Here is a 19250-nt window from a genome sequence, read left to right on the forward strand (position 1 = left end):
TTAAGAGATTTTGGACTTCAGCTCCCAGAATCAGCCATATTGGCCAATGGTCTGGGATTCTGGGAGCTGAAGTCCAAAATCTCTTAAAGGGCACCGTTTGGGGACCAAGGCAATAGAAGATGTAATAAAACATGGGTGGAATGGGTGCTTTCTTGGGCTATTAAGAGTTGTTGAACAAGTGGTTACATTTACATCCCAGTATGTAACTGCTTGATAAATGGTTGTCTGAATCCATTTACTGTTTGTCTTCACCAAACACTGGCAGTTCAGGGGACTTTGTATGGGTTGAGAACTGTATAACTAGAGACACCATTATGGGAAGGAGTTTCTTTTAGTCAAGGCAGTTCAGAGTTGGATACAATAATAAATATTTGGATATGCTTTACAAGTGATTTTCACATTGCATGTTGAACCACTTTTCTTTCCCTCCCTTTTAGACATATAGCAGTATTTCCTTGTAAAATGAAAATACTTCCTCAATTTATTTTTAATTCTCGTGATCCAATTGTGATGGGAGTCCTTGTAGAAGCTGGTCAGGTAAAACAAGGAACGCCGATGTGTGTACCTAGTAAAAATGTAAGTATTTCCTTAGAGGGAAATTTAACTGATGTTTTGCTCTGTACTGGGCAGACTTAGTGTCATTGCATTCTTCATCATGCTACTTTGGGTTGATGAAAAGATAGAGGAACTGTTGTACCTAGTAATTTCTGATGTTAACAACTAAGAACCAAATACAGGTTAGTCTCTCTTACCTGGAATTATGAAAGGAGAAATATTCCTAAAACCAAAACTTTTTTCATGGATGGCTAAGATAGTGACACATTTGTTTTCTGATGGTCCAATGTACACAAACTTTGTTTCATGTGCAAAATTATTGAAAATATTGTATATAATTACCATCAGCATATGTATATAAGGTGTACATGAAACATAAATGAATTTTGTGTTTAGACTTGGTTCTCATCTCCAAGATACCTCATTATGTATGTATATAAAAATACAGGCATTCCGAAATCCAAAAGAACTTCTGGTCCCAAGCATTTTGGATGATGGAGACTCAATATTTAGCAGTTTGCATAAGAAAGCAAGATTAGATTCGAAACTAGGTTTATACTGATGAATCTTTCCTTTACCTTGACTGGTAATTGAATATTACTGGCAGTAGAATACAGTGGACCCTTGTTATACACTGGGGTTTGGTTCCAAGATCTTCCGTGGATAACAAAATCTGTGGATGCTCAAGTCCCATTAAATATAATGACATAGCAAAATGGTGTCCCTTATAAAAAATGGAAAATCAAGGTTTGATATTTGAAACTTTTTTTTTAATATTTTCAAACCATGGATGCTTGAATCCGTGCAGAAGAACGGCCAACTGTATTATTATTATTCCTAAATTTTCTACTTGGAATCTAAATTTAATAGAGGGAGAAATATTTTCTGAAAACATTAAATAAATGGTCAGTGGTGGTGCTCAGAAATTCTGAAGCCTCGAGAATATAATATAGGTGTGTTCATTTTTAAAAGATGTTCTTTGTAAATTATAAGTTAGTGTGCATATTTATAAGTCTTGTAAGGCAGCATCTGTGTAGACTCCCCAGCATAGTCTTGCTGACTACCTTGTGCAATTCAATACTGTGAAGTAAAACTGCTGTGGCTCCAACGGACTAGAGGTAATGTGAAAATCCAGACCGAGATCTTTCATTGCATGTTTTCATGTACAGTCCACCCTCTCCATAGATGGGGGATCCATTTTGGACCCCCCCTCACATATGGAGAAAAGAGCATATGCTCAAGCCCCATAGAAAATAATGGGTGGGGCGCGCATGTGGTGCGGCACGAGGGTGCGATGTGGGTGCGTGCCCCATTACTTCTGCTGGGGCTTGCCTTCTGTGTAAGCTCCCTGTGGGGAGGGCCGACTGTATAATACACAATAGGCAATGTAGTAGAAGCAATATTAATTATCCTCAAGATCTTCTGTTGGAAAGCTGTGGTTAAACAAAGACTAGCCAAATTTTGAATACTTTATTATTTCTGTTATACTCCTTATAGTATAATGTCTGCAATTCTATAAATTCATGATAATTTTTAAAAAAGGATTCTCTTTTTCCCTACAGTTCATTGATATTGGAATAGTTACAAGTATTGAAATAAACCACAAACAAGTGGATGTAGCAAAAAAAGGCCAAGAAGTATGTGTGAAAATAGAGCCTATTCCTGGTGAGGCACCTAAAATGTTTGGGCGACATTTTGAAGCAACAGATATACTTGTGAGCAAGGTAAGGCTTTTGGGGGTTTTTTAGTTGCATAAATCTAAAGTGGGACTTTTTCAAAATGGGGCTATATTTACTCTGAAAATTTAGAGTCACATCTTCACCCTTATCATAATTGAAATATTTGTGGGCAGTAGTTGGTCTAAATATGGTTTTACCAGTGTAGGCTGGTATATCAGTAAATCCTTTTATTGAGTAGAAATCTAGTCATGGCAATTACTGTTGCAGTAGCATTTAAATTAGATTATTGTAAGTTACTCCTATGGCATTAAAACTGGTTTGAAATGCTAGAGGTATTAACTGAGGCATGCTGCAGTGAATGTATATTAAAATTTGAACTTAATTTTGTCCATGCTGATTTCTGGCACTAATTTAAAGAGACGGCAAAGTGTAAACCACAGGCTTCATGCAGCATCTACAAGGGTCCCCACACAAACAGTTCTTTTCATAGAAACTCTGGGCCCATACAAACAGGCCAAAATAAAGCTGCTTCGAGTCATTTTGGAGGTATGCTGTTTAAATGATGCATGTGTCCTAAGAGTCCAGAACCTGTGCCAAAGCCATGCTCCAGTCCTTAGGACTGGAGTGTAGCTTTGGTGTGGCTTCCAGAATCTTAGAACACATGAATCATTTAAAAAGCATACATCCAAAGTGACCTGAAGCAGCTTTATTTTGGCCTGTCTTTATGGGGCCTCTGTGTGTTTTCTTCTTGTTGTTTTTTACTGTAGGTTTCTTGCTACTGAATTCCAATGGTAATTGTTTTTGTTGTTTTTTCTGTTTTTTGTATTTTCTTATGAATTTTTAAAAAGCTGTCTTACGCTTGCAGTGTAAGAATAGTTTAATAGCAAAAATATATATCTGTGTTTAAGATCTATATTATTAGAATGATAACGATAAACTTATCACATACAGTAGTAATGCAGTCTGCTGATTTTTGCATGTCTTCTCTGCTGTTATATGCACAGACCAACTGAATTACTGATGTGTAAATAGTTTGGAGGAATTTGATGCTCCACTGAAACTTGAGCACATCCATTTCTCCAGGGAACAAAAGCCTTAGTTTCTCACAAAAATCTGGGTCTTTCTAAACTACTGATGTGATTAGATTTCACTCAGCCTGCTTTTTGAGTGGGAAGACTGATTCTGCTAAATTACAGCAGTTTTATCTATGTGAAAAAAAATGAGTATATACTTTTCTCTCTTGCTGAAATCAGTGGATTTTAAGGCACAGTGCTAGGGTTAGATGCAAGAAAAATAATATCTCTACCTCTGAAGGCAGAGAAAATGTCAGCTTCAGATTTTTACCTTTCCTAACTCCTGTGTAAAGATCTACTATCCTCTCCCAGCTGGCATTGGAGAAGGGAGAGGATTAAGACATGATATGGGTGGAGTCCAGATTTTTGACTCTTCAGTCCTCTGACCTGTTCTTAATACAGGGGAAGATTACAAGCCTTATTCCTGCTGCAAGCAGTGGGTGGAGAATAATTTAAGGGAGGAAATAGGAAGAACTGAAGAATAGGCACCACCACTCCTCCCTCATCTTGTCAAGAGAAACCGAACATTAGTTTGGAAAGCCTGGAGTGCACTGACCTTGATGTGCTCCAACTAAACTGCTGATGGCTTTTTAATATACTCAAGCAGTGCAATCCTTGACATTGGCTGGTATCCTGCTGGTGGCATACATGGGATTAAGTCCAATTTATGTCTGTGTATAGCCAGAATTCACTTATGTCTTCATAAATTGACTTACCTCTCAGGAAGTAGAATTCGGCTGTTTCATATTCAGTAAGGGGCTTCTGTTACATTACTATGTAACAGAGCCAGCAAAGTGGCAGATGCAGTGGGACCTGTTGCCCAATGGGACATAGGCTAGGGAGTATTGATGCACATTGGTAGAGCCAGATGTGCATCAGGGAGGGAGGGAAGACTTCAGTGCATTTGTCCCTAATGGCAGCCATGCCATTAGTATTCACTACCTCCCCTGCACAGTAGTATTCACTACTTCCCCTGCGCAATGATTGGACTCACTGTTCTGCTGCTGGGATCCACCTGACATGGACATTTAGTGGCTGGAGGAGGACAAGACAGCTAAGAAAGGTCCAGCCATTTTCTGTTGACTCAATGCACAGCCACAGTATCAACCTCCAGGCCCCCAGGAGTTTTTGGATGATGCTACCTCCATTATGTGTACATCTGTCAAAACATAGCTGAATGCTTTTCATCTGTATCTCACCAGCCACTAAATAGCTGTGTTGGAGATGAGCTGCAGAATGGTGGGCCCTGCCAGAAAATGAAGTGGGGTTCCATCTGGCAGGGCCTTATGCTTCTTCTCCATAATACAGGTTCCCATTAGTTTTCACCCAGGTTAAGTGGATACAGGATTGCAGTCTTGATTGGATCACATAGTATGCATTGTCAACATATTATATCTACATTGCAAGAACAGAAATTTATTTGATCAGATTTTCACACTTAATGTGGTGATGGTTTGTAGTTAAAACCTTAAGGGTGAGACATGCTTGAAAAACTAATGACTTTTTTTTTTTTTGTTTTAAAAAAATCAAAATCAGAAGATGACATCTATTTGATTGGTGTCAGTGAATGGTCTTGCAGCTTGAGAACTTGAGGATGAAGGTTTTTTCTTATATGTATTATGTTCCAATGTATTGTTATGTTCTGTTTACAGATTAGTCGTCAGTCTATTGATGCCCTGAAGGACTGGTTCAGAGATGAAATGCAGAAGTCTGACTGGCAGCTTATTGTGGAGCTAAAGAAAGTATTTGAAATCATCTAAGTTCTGTTAAACAATGGGCAATGGCTAGCAAAACCCACAATTCCTATCACAAAAATTGCCAACAGCTTATAATTAATATGCTGCTGGATTTAATTAATATCTGGGGGAAAATGTGGATAATGTTTTCCATGAGAAACCAAGTACCTTACACTGGTTTGACAGTGGTCAATTTACATGTCCCTGTGGTTCCATTGTGCCTGTGCACCTTTCCCACTGCCCTTCCCTTTATACTGGCTACTGTTTTAAAGTTTGCCCTTCCCAACTCACATCCCAAAAATAAAAAGAAAACAAAATTTTGATTACAGAACTCAGCTTTCACTTTTATACTAGTAGGATCAATACTGCAGTACTTTGATTAACCAAACTCCTGCAGACTTTGTGATTCTTGGACTTCTTTTGATGTAAGAAATGTTTATTTATGCAAACCTTCCCCCCCCCCATTGATTTTTCAACATTCTTCTGCTTTGTGCCTATAGAAATTTCAGATAGAAAAATTAGGTAATTTGGTATCTGTATTTGCTTTGTGTGAAACAATGATGTAAAGCATAGTTGGCTGCCTTTTACTGCTTGTACAGTTTGCCAGATTTCATAAACTGTAATCATTGCTGAGCTGCAAATAAAGGAAATGGATATTAACTGGTTAATTTAATTCCAGTGCAGGCAGCACAGCATGCATGCATTTGAGCTGTCAACATTTAGTTTTAAGTGTTTGAGCTTTAACATTTGAAAGCGTTCTCTTAAGTACACATTCCTGTAGAAAGGTGGGATGAAAATATTTAAATAAATGCTTATGCACCAGTGCTTAGAATGATGTGTGGCAGGGCAGGAGCAGCTTGATCTGTCCTCTGTGGTTGCGGCAGTCTTGATCTCATCCTGAAAAACTAGTATTGATGTGCATCATAATTCCAAGTTCTGAAACAGACGAGTGTATTAAATCAACCCAAGAATGGTGTAGGCTGAGCAGGATCATGGAACCAGCAGCCTAATTGAGGCCCTAGTACTAGTGTTATACTGCCTATAATTACAGCACTGCAGCCTAGCTACAGTCATTGTGCTATAGCAAGGATCTCTTTCCCTCTGTGAGCATTCTCCAAACAGCAATGTCAGAGCTGTTTCTGTAGTAAGAAAAGCACTTTTTGGGTTGTGTGAGAAGAAGTGCGTCTGTTACTGCAGCTGACTTATTCCCATAAACAACTGCTTGTACAAGTGATCTCTCATGAGTATAATGGCTGAAGTGTTCTCAGAGATTACCCAGGGTCTGATTAAAATACAATCTTACAAATTCATAATCATTGGTACAGCTACAGTAATCTGAGTCTGTGCCAAATGTTAATTGTAGGACAAAATCAGATTCAGAGCATCTGCATCACATACATCATGTAGCACAGTTGATAGGTACATTCGATAGCTACAGTCGGCCCTCCACATTTGCGGGTTTGGTTATTCATGAATATTAAACCTGGCAAGCATTTCCAGGATATGAGGGGTGGAGGAAAGGAGTCCTCCAGTCCTGGCGTCCCTCCTATCCTGTAAATGGCTGCCACGTGAGTGGTGGTGGTCTATTCACGCTTTTTCCTTATTCATGGGGGTCTTGGTCAGCTAACCCTGTGAATGTGGAGGGCCTACTGTATATGTTTCAATAATTATGTGAACTGGTCACAGTGGGCTTCTGCATAGTAAAACTCATGTTTGCACTACAATATTACTTTGTAAGCAAACGTAGCCCACCACAGACTGAGGCTACACATTATCATCTAGGAGCCATGACAGACCATGGAGAGCAACTGGCCTCATTTGCAATATCATCAGATCTGTCTGTCAAATGAGATTCAAGTAATGAGTTCATTTCTGCAACTGCAGAATGAGTGTTAAGCCACTAGGTTAGCCTATTCCTAGTCATAGATGCTGTTATTATGCTCCATTAGCAGCTGCCCCTGTCCCAGGGTCTTGCAAGTGGTGGTCAGGGAAGGCAGACAAAATCTTCTGTTTTCCTAATGTTTTATTTCTGTCACAGCTCCTAAACTTTCTGAGGTGTTTGCATGAAAGAATGCCTTTAAATCCATGGTAAGGGAAACATGCAGTCCTCCAGAACTTGTCAGATTCATGCCTGACCTGGCCTGCAGACTAGATGTTGTAGCCTGAGAAAAAAGATTCTCCATCCTTATATTCCAACATATAGCCTTATCACAGTAATTGGGTTGCCAAGCAAATGTTAACTTGCCCAACCCAGCCATTTACCTATGTTAGAAAGGGAGTAACAAAACAACAGAATCTGTACAAATTACATACAGTTCTTTATTAAACAACTGTAAACACTTCACTGTAAAAATCCATAAAACCTTTATAAACAAACATTTTGTAAATAGATTCTATACTACAATAAAAGAATTTGAACACAATTATTTACATGCAATACTGACAAATTTTGGCACTTTATTGAAAGGAAATGTACAAAACACTTTCTTCCTTAAAAAAAATTCAACTTATAAAAACTTAGCTTTACTATCATGCACTTTGCAAATACCTCACAAGCACTTATGGCACAGCTACCAGAGAGCACCAGGCTCTCACCACACCCTTTTCTAAAAGCTCACTTCACATAATTTTTAATGTGCTTCCATAGGTTTGTTGCAAAACCACTTGAACATTGTCAAGAATGAAGTCAAATGCCATGTTCCAAACTGATTCAACAGACTGTTGCATTAGCCTACAGGAAAGAAAAGGACCCATTTTTAGAATCAAAAGAAAACAACCATTACTACTACAAATATTCACATTCGCCATAAAAAGGATGTTGGACCAGAACATCTGATAGACTGCAATGTTTATTGTTGGCTAAGGCAGAGAAGGGGCCCAAATTGCTCATCCATGCTTTTTAGAGCATAAAGGAGTGGGCAAGAAAAAGGAATATATATATATAGGTTACCTTCCTTCCACCCAAGCTTCCACAATGCATTTTCAGTGGCATACCAATTTTTTGCAAGAAGTGTTGGTTAATTCAGCTACTTTTTTATAGTCTATATGACCAAAAATTAGTGGAGAAACCCTTAGAAAAAGAGAATGGGAAATGTCTAGAGTTAAGAGTAAGAAACAGTTCCCTTCTGGGTGAGACAGGAGGAAACAGAGGGGCCAGTTACTGTGCAGATTTTAAAATCATTATTCCCTGTCTAGGCAGTCATGGACATAACCCAATGTGTGGATACAGCCTTACACCAACCAGAGAAGTGTGAACTGAAACCCAAAATAATACTACCTTTTCATATACTTTATGACCAGGTCCAGCTTTTCTAGATCTTTTTCTTCAATCAGATCAGTACAGTATTTCACAACTTGTAGAATATCTTCCTCCATAGGATCTAGCAAACCAGAGTCAATATGGGGTTTAAAAAATGCTTCTTCTAGAAAAGGGCTGAGTACCAGACAACTTAAAATCTCCAATTGTTTGCTGCTGGGAAAGAGTTGCTTTTGGATACATATTCCCAATCAAGTATAGTCCTGTGTAGTTCTCCACCCTTCCCTTCCAGCCCCAGACAAACTTGCCTTTAAACCATGAACACTCTGAAGTTTTTAACAAGGTATGGCACTAGGACTACACCTGTCACAACAAGCACTCATCTTCCACACATCAATAACTCCACTTTTCTGACCACATCAGATTTCAATTATTGCTAATCCTTGTGTGGTGATGATATGATCTATCAAAGATTCAAGGAACCACTGAATGATGGATCTATCAAAGATTCAAGGAACAACTGAATGATGGCACATGTGGGCAGCTTTCTGTTTTTTGCAATCTTTGAATATCATGCAAGTACCAGGTGACACAATTAAGGCATGTTTTATGATGTACCTTCAGACAGTTCAACCCCTGAACATTACAGGATGGGTAGAGTCAACCAGTGGTGGATACATAGGAATATCCTTTCACTATGCCCTGAGTAAATATTTGGTTGAGCATAATACTGCTAATGTAGCACTTCCCTTTTCTTTCAGCAACAAGGTGGCAATACATTTCTGTCCAAAAAGGAAGAAACAGGGCTCCCTAGAATGCAATCCCTTTTATTAAATTGCAGTTGGTGGCACCTAAGAGAGCTATGAAGCTTTGTAATTTGTACTTTAAAATAATTTTTTTAAAAATCTGTTTCATCCAAAGAAAGTTTATTTACAAGCACCATCCTGCTACATTCCATAGCTCTTGCATTATAAATAAATGTAACCACATACTTACCTGATATAGTTGTAATCCATTCCTTGAGTAATGCCTTTACATCATTGAACTCTACAGCTCCAGCTAGATTGGGGGCCTGAGGCCTAGTAGCAGCAGACAATAATGGCTGTGAAATGGATGGGCTGGCAGTATTTGCAGTGGTCTGCACTGGTTCCATCTATTCAGACACAAAATATACTGATAGTATGTATGTGAATTTCTTCTTCATAGCTTCTCAACTGCAAACCTTAAGCAGTATTAAAATAAAATGACAGACCCCCAAATCTGACATCTGAGTTAAAAGTTATCTGAGACTGTATTTGCTTGTGATCATGTTACCTGAGAGTTTTCAGTGGCAGCTCCTTCCTGTTTTAAAAAATCATCCATTAATTTCTGTGGGCTTCCAGTAGAATTATTCATATTTTTTGCAGGGCTTCCAAAGAGCTTGTTTTTCAAAGGGCTGTGGGTTTTTTTTACTGGGCTGACTTGGTTCTTTTCCTTACTTTTTTTCTTGTGTTTTATACCTGGTTTCAAGTTCAGCAAAAGATTCTTTGATACTGGAAAGGAAAGGATAAACAGTCAAAGTTATGCAGAACTTCATGATTAAAGAGATTATCTTGATTCAGTGGTTTTTATTAAATTGACTAAATGGACAAGTTTAAGTTCCTGGAAAGACTGTGAAATGATTGCTATTTGACAGAGCTGTAGCTGCAGACTTACCAGTGGCATTTGTCTGCTGGCAGATGGTCACTGTATTTTTTTGCCTTTGGTCAAATGCCTGCCTAAGCTCCTCTTGCAACTCGGAAGGCAGTGCAGCAAAAACCTCAGGGTCCACCTAAACAATGAAGCATCAATTAGTGATTATACATCATTGGTGTGTGGGATCAATGTTTGTTTTCCTTACTTTTGTTTCCGGTATAAGATAATGGCTTATACTCTGTTTTAATTTCCATTTATGATACAACAGGCTTTGTGCTATTGTAGCTTGATAAGTAGAAAAATACACAAGAAATTTCTTATAGTAACCAATTCATCTTATACGCAATAGTCTACTAACATATAATTAAGCAAACAATGGCTGGGATCATGTTGGTGCCTTACCCAAGCAGGTGAACATTTTGGGCCAATGCATAACAGCCATGTTCAGTTGGTTTACTGAAACTGGGAGTGACACAAGTATTATTATTATTATTATTAACCTTTATTTATAAAGCGCTGTAAGTTTACACAGCGCTGTACATAAATTTTTTTTTTAGTCAGACGTAGTAGAAGTAGTGCCAATGTGCAATGCCACACACATCAATGCACACTGACTGCATGATTGCACATTTGGCTGTGCCATGTTGCAAGTCTGTAACAAGGCAGCATAGTGCCAATAAGCCCTAACTTGATGAGCATAAAATTCCACTACCTCTTTTCAATGCAGGATTCCAGCCACTATTTTATCACTATTTACCTGTGAAAATGCTGGTAGAGCTATTATATTGATTCCCGTATCATTGCCCGATTCTTTGAGATCTGGTATTTGTAAGAGGAGGGCTCCCACTGGCTCAGATGGAAAGCTAGAGTCAAATCCATTTACTGGTTCCTTTTTGCTAGTGTTGTTTGTTTCTGCTTGTTGAAGGGAATACACTTGCTCAATTTGTTCTCGGATATCAGATGGAAGTGCGTCCATAACAGATGGATCCAGCTAACAGGATAAAATATTGAGTATATGTTAGTTCCAGAAGAAGAAATTAAAAACCTGGCATCTTTTGAGTACACATTTGTACTGCTCCATACATAAATATTAGATCTAACATTACAGTAGTTAAATAATATTCAAAATATATAAAACATAATAAAAGAAACTGCTTCACCTCCTTCACATTTTGTGCTTTAATCATAAATATCTGAACCTCAGTGCCTATGTTAAAGTTAGCCTACTGTTGGTACCATCCATAGCTGTAACACCCTATTGTACTGTTGTGCTGATACAGCAAGACTCGAAGGCCACCTTCAATAGTTTTTTGTGGGTTTTTCGGGCTATGTGGCCATGTTCTATAAGAGTTTATTTCTGACGTTTCGCCAGCATCTGTAGATATCAGCCACAGATGCTGGCAAAACGTCAGGAATAAACTCTTATAGAACATGGCCACATAGCCTGAAAAACCCACAAAAAACTATGATTGCCGGCCATGAAAGCTTTTGACACCACCTTAAATGTTAAGGCCACCATGAAAATGGCTTTAAAAATACTTCCCTATATGATGTGAGGCGATATCTAAAAATGGGCTATCTCCTTTGCCCAGGAAGGCAGGATTAAATGACCCAAGTTTCTGTATTTATGGGTTGGTGCTGCTATAGTTCCCGCCAGTTATTTTTCTTGCCTTTGCCTAGGACAGTACTTTGCTCTTCCGATTCTCTCTTCTTCTGATCCATTTCTCCCCAAAGTTTTAAATTTCTCTGTCACCTCTATATATAGTTTTTAAAAAATGAAATGAAATCCTCTGTTTCTCCTTGTTGTGTGCCCTCAAGTACTTTCTGACTTATGGCGACCCTAAGGCAAAACTATCACTGATTTTTCTGGGGCAGAGTATGTGACTTGCCCGAGGTCACCTAGTAGGTTTCCATGGCTGAGCAGCGAACCAAACCTTGATCTCCAGTGTCGCAGTCCAATATTCAAACCACTACATCACGCTAGTGTACTGTTACTGTTTCTTCTTCTCTGCTTTTGGCTCTGAATGGAAAATGCTTGTCTGAGAGCAGCTGAGAACAGCTGGTGTATGACTGGCATTCACATCAGCCACTCACTCTCTTATCCATTATACGTTTGGCATGTCAGCCATTTTCTCTAAACATTCTTAAATGATGGCTATATTTAATACTTTATCATTTCCAAAACATGGGTGCTTTACAGACCGCCCAAAAGGGCGGTCTGCCGGCGCCGGTGTTTGCTGCGCGAAGGAGCCGCAGTGGACAAACCATGCGGCTCCTCCACACAGCAAAAAGAAGCCACAAAAAGTGGCTTCTTTTTGCGGCGCCATTATGATGCCACAAAGCGGCATTGGCGCACTTGCAGCATCATAATGGCACCAAGATGTACAGACGCTAAGCATCTGCTACGTCAAAATGGCGGCACCCATGTAGAATGGGCGCTGCCATTTTGTACGTGTTCGGCATGTACCAGGGTTAGGGGCGTCTGGAAAGGACGCCCCTTCCTAACCCTATTACGTGCCGAGCATGTACTTTTTGGCAGTGTGGAACCCGCCATAGGCTCCCCATGCATTCTGAAAGAAAGCTGAATGAACCAAACTAGCATCATTAAATGAAAGAAGAACACAAAAAATTCAGACCATGGCTCCACTGGAACAACTTTGTCTTGGCTTAATAAAATGAGACATGAACAAGTATTTTGCCATGCAATGGGTGCCTTCATCCAAGCCCTGATGAAATCAGGAAAGCTCTAATCCAGCCACCCCTAACTTGGTGCCCTCCAGATGCGGGGCTACAACTCACAACATCCCAATACAGCATGGATTTCAGAGTGTTAGGCTAGAGAAAACTACTCTGACTAAAGTTTCCCATTTCATCTAAGCTAGGGAAGTAGAAGTAGCAGCCATGATCCTAAAATAGCATTTGAAACTTGTTATTTTAAGTTTTAGCCTCTAATCGGAGACATCCACACTGCATTCAGGTAATGACAAGGGGGGCAAGTGCATGAAAAGCCTTGACCATATCTGATTATTAAGCTGTAAATGCTAAAAAGTATCAAATCTTCCTGTATGCGTGTCTGAACAGCTACATTCGTGGGCAGGATTTCTCCAAAAGATAAAGGCTAGCATTGCCTTAGGGTCGTCGTAAGTTGGAAGTGACCTGAAGGCACACAACAACAACAACAACACATATAATTACAATACTGTCTGAAAAAAATATACTTCGGTATTTCTGTCTCAAGAGATTTTTTCAACCACACAGAAACGTGGATCAAGAGGCTGTTTCCATGGCTTAGCCACACAGAATTTGGCTGCAACAAAGAGGCAATGATTTTCCATCAATATGTTTTATTGAATATCATCCAATAAGAATCTAAGCTTCTTTCAACATAGATCCTGTTCAGTCATTAAATCTAATAATTATCTCCCCAAAGTTTGGTGAAATCCACCAAGAAGCTTCAAAACTAAGCCTTCTCTTGATGTGATCATCATTGGAAGGAGCAGCTAAGTGGTACTTAATAATATGCTGGCTGATTGCAGATAAAGCAAAGTTCAGAGCAATCAAGATATATGGCCATTCAGTGGTCAGCTTATATAATATTCAATCTTTTCTAAAATGGACTGCATCTTGGGCTGTTAGATCTGGCCATCGATACAATGTTCAAATGCAAGTTAGCCATAAAGTACCTTGTGCCGGTTTGGACTGGTGTGTTAGCTATGGCGCTTCCCAGACAGAGACACTTAGTCCCAATTATGATTATACTAAGTCCCACTGATTTCAGTGGTTCTACTCTGAGTAAGTGTTAAGTCTGAATCTATCCCCAGGAATATGAAGTGAAACTCAGGTCTAAAACACACTAAAAGTAATCCAGTTTGAGATCTCTAAATGTCTCACAAAAATATAGTTCTCAGAATTCCCCAGCACTGAGCCAAGGCAGTTAAAGATTATTTCTGCAATGTGTATTGGGCCTCAGTAACTAAAATCTAATGAAAAGGGTGGGGAACTCTTCAATTTCTATCTCATCCATCTTTGCTCACACTAATAATTCAACCAACCACCTATTAATTCAGTATTTATTATTTCATCCTTTCCAAAGATTTAGGGTAAATAAGATAGTATTAGATGATAGGGGCTCAAAGAAATAAAAAAGGGTTACAAATATTATCAGTTGATTTCTTAAATATAAAGAAAGAGAAGGAAAAACACAGAGCTTTCTTTGCATGCTTCATACCAGAAAAGAAATTTTACCTGGGAAGGTGATGGTACCTCAATACTTAAATTGAGTCTTGATTTTATATTTATAGGTGGATATAAACCATTCAAACTAACTGCAGGTTCAGATTTGTTGGTAACATGATTGACATTAGATGTCAGAGATGGCAGTGCTGGACACGATTTTGATGTGGAAGATATTTCTACATCCACAGCAGCTACAAATACTATCAAAGCAGAAAATAAGACAAAACTTGAATAATTTCAGAACACAACAGTTATTCTATTAATATAACTGAACAGTTTCATTATTACTGTACGCCATTTCACATTATTAATTTAATACAGAGCAGCTGGTGATAATGAAATGTCTGAAGAGCATCCACAAAATATACACATTCCAAGGACAATAAAAACATTACTGACCTTCCTTGTGATCTTCTGAATTCTTTATGTTTTTAGGAACTTGCAGACGATCAATGATAGAATTAGGTCCATGAGATAAAAATCCAGACTGCAATGATGAGTGAGAGGAAGCGGCTGATGTTGCTTTATTAACTGGAACTAACTGATGTACTTGAATTCCAACCTAAAAAACAACAAATCCATCTTATTTCTAAGCAAACAATGTTCATGATACAGTACAAATCTAACAATCCATAAACTAAACAAAATCTAATTCAAGTTTATCTTCTAAACACTGTTAGTGACCTAAGATAATCTTTAAATTTCTTTATAACAAGTAAAGAATATACATGTGTGTATATATCTTTGATGATCAAAGGAATCAAAGGTAAGTGAAAAATGTTCAGTGGAGTATAAAAAATGAGATATTGGTTTATATTTTCTATCTGGAGTCTTTGATGTCTTGCTTTGGAATAGGGCAGGCCTTTTTCTCATTCCCTCTACCCCTGTGGTTCTCAACCTTCCTAATGCTGCTACCCTTTAATACAGTTCCTCATGTTGTGGTGACCCCCAACTATAAAATTGCAGTGTCTCGGTTCCTAGGATCATTGGAAATACGTGTTTTCCGACAGTCTTAGGCAACCCCTGTGAAAGGGTTGTTCGACCCCCAAAGGGGCCGCAACTCACAGGTTGGGAATTGCTGCTCTACCCTCACAGACACATTTTACATTTGAGGTGGATACAAGAGAGGATTTTCTTGGTGGTTATTACTAGCATGGGGAATTCCTTGTCAAGGGAGAATAAGGGGGCATGCTCCCTGTTGTCCTAATGTTGGCACCATTTTATTCAGGCAGGCCTTTGGCATTGAAGGGATTTTCAATCCACGTTATCTGCTGCCTTTTTAGTGGTGTGTGCATGTTTCTAATTTCTTTTTAAGTTATTCAGTATTTATTTCACTGTAGGCTTAACCTGTATTTAGTTTATTCTGTGAAATCAACCAATCAATAGATAGGAATCAAACCAACCAGCCAACAAATAAATATCCGTCTTGTCCCCACTAAAACAATTCTGGATGTTTATTGTTATTTCGTTCCCTCAAATAAGATTACACATTTTATGCTAACTGAAATATTTGCTTGGCCTGCGTCTAACAACATTGTTTTGTAATTATATAATTCTGATTCTACTCTTAAATTCTAATGGTAATTTATATGATAATACATTTATTAGATTATGGAATTAGATTAGATTTTATTAGATTATGCAATTTTATTAGATAATGAAGTATTAGGTTTCCATTGCAAGCCAGGTTGCCCCCCTGTTTTTGCTGGTAAGCAAAAACTCAAGCATTTGCCTGATCACCAGCCATTAAAGATCTTTAACTGCAGGGTGTTGTAGTTTTACCACTATTATTGTGTTGTAACTGTGTTTTTAATAGTTACATATTAATATTTTCAATACGGTTGTTCATAACTGATGTAAAACTTTTTATTATTATTATTCATTGTTTTAACTGTAAGGTTGAGTCTCCTTTATCTGGAATTCCAAAATCTGAAATACTCCAAAACTGTCCACAAATCTAAAACTGTCCACATGGGTGGCTGAGATAGTGACACCTTTGCTTGCTCATGCACAAAATTATTAAAAATATATTATGTATAAAATTACTGTCAGGCTATGTGTATAAGGTCCCAAGCATTTCAGATAAGGGAGAATCAACCCGTATTTGAGTTTAACTTCTATAGCAGTGATTCCCAAAGTGGGTGGAAGAAACCCCCTGGGGGCATTGGAAACCTCCAGGGGGGTGCTGAGGGAAAAAAGGGCAGCAGGGAGGCTGTGAGGAAAAAGGTGGGCAGCAGGTTGCATGAAACGTCTTTTGTTCACCATTCTGGGACAGGACAGAGAGAGGCTGAATGGAAAGCTGCTTGGGGAACAAGCTGGGGAAAGGGGGCAGTAGCCTAAAAACGGTGGGGACCACTGTTCTATAGTGAACTGCCCTGAGTCCCATACTGGAAGAAAGGCAAGGTATAAATAATATAAAATAAATACTTAGATTTTAATAAATACTTTTGTGGAAAAGAAAATATCAAAGTGATTTAAAGTTAAAAACTTACCCCTCTCATATCAGAGATATTCAACTTCATTGTATGAAACATATTCAACATTTCTTTCCCTATCACTTTGGCACTATCTGTTGCATGGCTGAGAGTCACAGTCCTGCAGAGAACATACATTTTAAAAAATACAATGATCTGGATCAATGGTTACTGGCCATTATATCTATAACCCACCTCCTTGACCAGAGGCAGAAGCCTTTGAGTAACTTTAATGAGAAACAATAAGAAAGGCTGTCTGCTCCTGTTTCCTCTTTTTGGGCTTTCTGTAGGAATTCTGGCTAGTTAATATAGGAAAAAAGGATGATGTGCTAAATGGTTCCTAGATGGATTCAGCAAAGCCTCTGCATTCTTAACTTTAGTCAGGTTTGCTGACACCAAGGTGACATCATCACATAAACTGGATTTGTATTAAATACTTATATGGGAGAAGGACGGGTTGCATACCTGTAACGGTATTTCTTTGAGTGCTCATCTGTGAATACATATGTGTTTATATCCAGATAACTTATGTTTTTAAAATACATTAATTATGGAGGATGATCATTTTAATCATATAATCCTTTGCTCACCTATTGCTCTATTGTCCACCCCTCATGCAAACCCCCTCAATTAAAAATAAAGGGTTCCATTTGTGTGTGCAAGGAAAAAGATTTATCAGACTCCTGGGGGAGCAGTTAGACAGAAAAAGCAATGGGCAGGGGAAGGTTCAGAAGCAATGGTTTCCCTGCTAAATTCTGTCTCAATGCTTGTTTTCTGAAGAAAAAGCAGTTATAGGGGTTGGCACAGAGAACAAATGCTAACTGTTCTCAGCTCTTCTACCTCTCCAGTTTTTCTAGTAGTCCTGGAAACACAGTATTCCTCTGTTAATCATCCTGTGGTTTTCAGGAAGCTCACATTTGGTAAATGTTCACGCATCACTCTAAACCATCAATGCATACTGTTGATTTATGACAAGAACATTTCTTGTGTATTCTGAAAGCTGTGGGAATTAAACTAGCCTTTTGTACAATGTTGAGCAGGCATTGTCAATATAGGATTCAAGACAGTATTTCATTGTGCTGAAAAGAGTACCAGCTAAATGGAGTTCTGCTCACAACATTCCGGCCAATGAGAAGGGGAGGAACTAATTTTCTGCGGATCCACCTTTCCCCATTAATATTTCATCCATATTCCAATGGAATTCAATAGACACCGAGACATAGCAGATGCAGACAAACTGAAAAAGATTGTCTTTTTCAGTTTGCCAGCAGAAACTCTTCAATGGATGAAAAACCTGATGCAGATGGAAGGAGCCCTTCTGTCCACAGGACAATCATGAATCCTGATCACAGAAATCAAGGAGAACAAACAGAACAAAGAGTATTCAAAACTATAGTGGAAACTCTAAAATCTGGTATACATTAGATCTGGTTTTGGAATTAGTTTTAAGTTCATCTTGTGGCAGAGCAGTAAAAAAGGGAAAATTATTATTATTTATTATTAACCTTTATTTATAAAGCGCTGTAAGTTTACACAGCGCTGTACATCAATTTTTTAGTCAGACGGTTCCCTGCCCTCAGGCTTACAATCTAAAAAAAAGTCATCTCTTCAGTGCCACAACTTCTTTCAAGGGAAAGATGTTTGTATTAGGTGAGGTTTGTGGGTTTGTTTTTTCTGTTCCAAGGATTATTCCTTGAGAAGAAAGTGTTAGAATTTTAGGCACTGAGGCACATTAACATGGAACAATAAATCAGGATTCTGAAGAAGCCTATTTTACATGTTCTGCGGAGCCATTGCTTAATTCATTCTGTTTAATTTAACTAGAAGCTATTTGGGTCTTAAAGTGATCTAGCATTCATAGGTAGTCATCAAAACCAGAGTTTCATGAGCTCATGGTAGGATGTCATGCCTCACTATAAACTGCATTTAGCTTGATGGGTCAATTTGTGTTAGTCTTGTCCTAACCTTAATTCTGAAAAGGACAGGATTTTATTTTTGATGACAGGATCATTTTTAAAAGTAGGGGAACCATTATATATATATATATATATATATATATATATATATATATATTCCCATGCACTTCCTTTAAATACATATAATACTAGGAAAAAAGGTAAAGGTAGTCCTTTGACATGAATGTCTCGCCATAACCGACTGTAGGAGACAGTGCCCATCTCCGTTACTAAGCCAAAGAGCCAGCATTGTCTCAGGACTACTCTGGTTGTCATGTGGCCAGCATGAATGCACCGAATGCTGTTACATGTAATACTACTATGACATTAAATGTTTTAAATGTCATGCATAGGCTGTGCAACAGTATAGAAGAAATTTCTACAACAGGCAATGTGCTTTGATGCCCAGTACTGTCTCTAAAATAATAAGTAATTTAAATCTTAACAAGGCATCCTCTATATTCCACAAAATTATTTGCCTTCTGTTAATATATAAGCAAATAATGAAAATGCTGGTATTTCTTGTTAAAGTGTAGCAGCTTCTCAAACATTATTAAAGGACAACAGCAGCAGCACCACTAACATGAAGTATCTGCTACAAAAAGTCTATGT

General features: G+C 38.3%; 2 protein-coding genes across 6 annotated transcripts in view; one reads left to right on the forward strand and one right to left on the reverse strand.

The window, feature by feature from the left end:
- The window catches only part of EIF5B (eukaryotic translation initiation factor 5B), a 40852-nt gene extending 35149 nt beyond the window's left edge, over positions 1–5703 (forward strand). The window contains exons 22-24 of the mRNA XM_042461101.1: positions 438–576; positions 2118–2279; positions 4960–5703. Of these exons, the coding sequence (XP_042317035.1) occupies positions 438–576; positions 2118–2279; positions 4960–5067 (409 nt within the window). The 3' untranslated portion in view covers positions 5068–5703. The remainder of the gene's footprint in view (positions 1–437; positions 577–2117; positions 2280–4959) is intronic.
- A 1635-nt stretch (positions 5704–7338) lies between these two features.
- The window catches only part of REV1 (REV1 DNA directed polymerase), a 49449-nt gene continuing 37537 nt past the window's right edge, over positions 7339–19250 (reverse strand). For all 5 annotated transcript variants that reach the window (XM_042461098.1, XM_042461096.1, XM_042461095.1 and 2 more), the window contains 9 exons: positions 16702–16804; positions 14609–14771; positions 14219–14409; positions 10731–10964; positions 9995–10109; positions 9614–9831; positions 9296–9452; positions 8321–8423; positions 7339–7774 (listed from right to left, as the gene is read on the reverse strand). In XM_042461098.1, coding sequence (XP_042317032.1) covers positions 7663–7774; positions 8321–8423; positions 9296–9452; positions 9614–9831; positions 9995–10109; positions 10731–10964; positions 14219–14409; positions 14609–14771; positions 16702–16804 — 1396 coding nt within the window. In that variant the 3' untranslated portion in view covers positions 7339–7662. The remainder of the gene's footprint in view (positions 7775–8320; positions 8424–9295; positions 9453–9613; positions 9832–9994; positions 10110–10730; positions 10965–14218; positions 14410–14608; positions 14772–16701; positions 16805–19250) is intronic.

Source organism: Sceloporus undulatus, chromosome 3, assembly GCF_019175285.1.
Source record: "Sceloporus undulatus isolate JIND9_A2432 ecotype Alabama chromosome 3, SceUnd_v1.1, whole genome shotgun sequence".
NCBI classification, from domain to species: Eukaryota; Metazoa; Chordata; class Lepidosauria; order Squamata; family Phrynosomatidae; genus Sceloporus; species Sceloporus undulatus.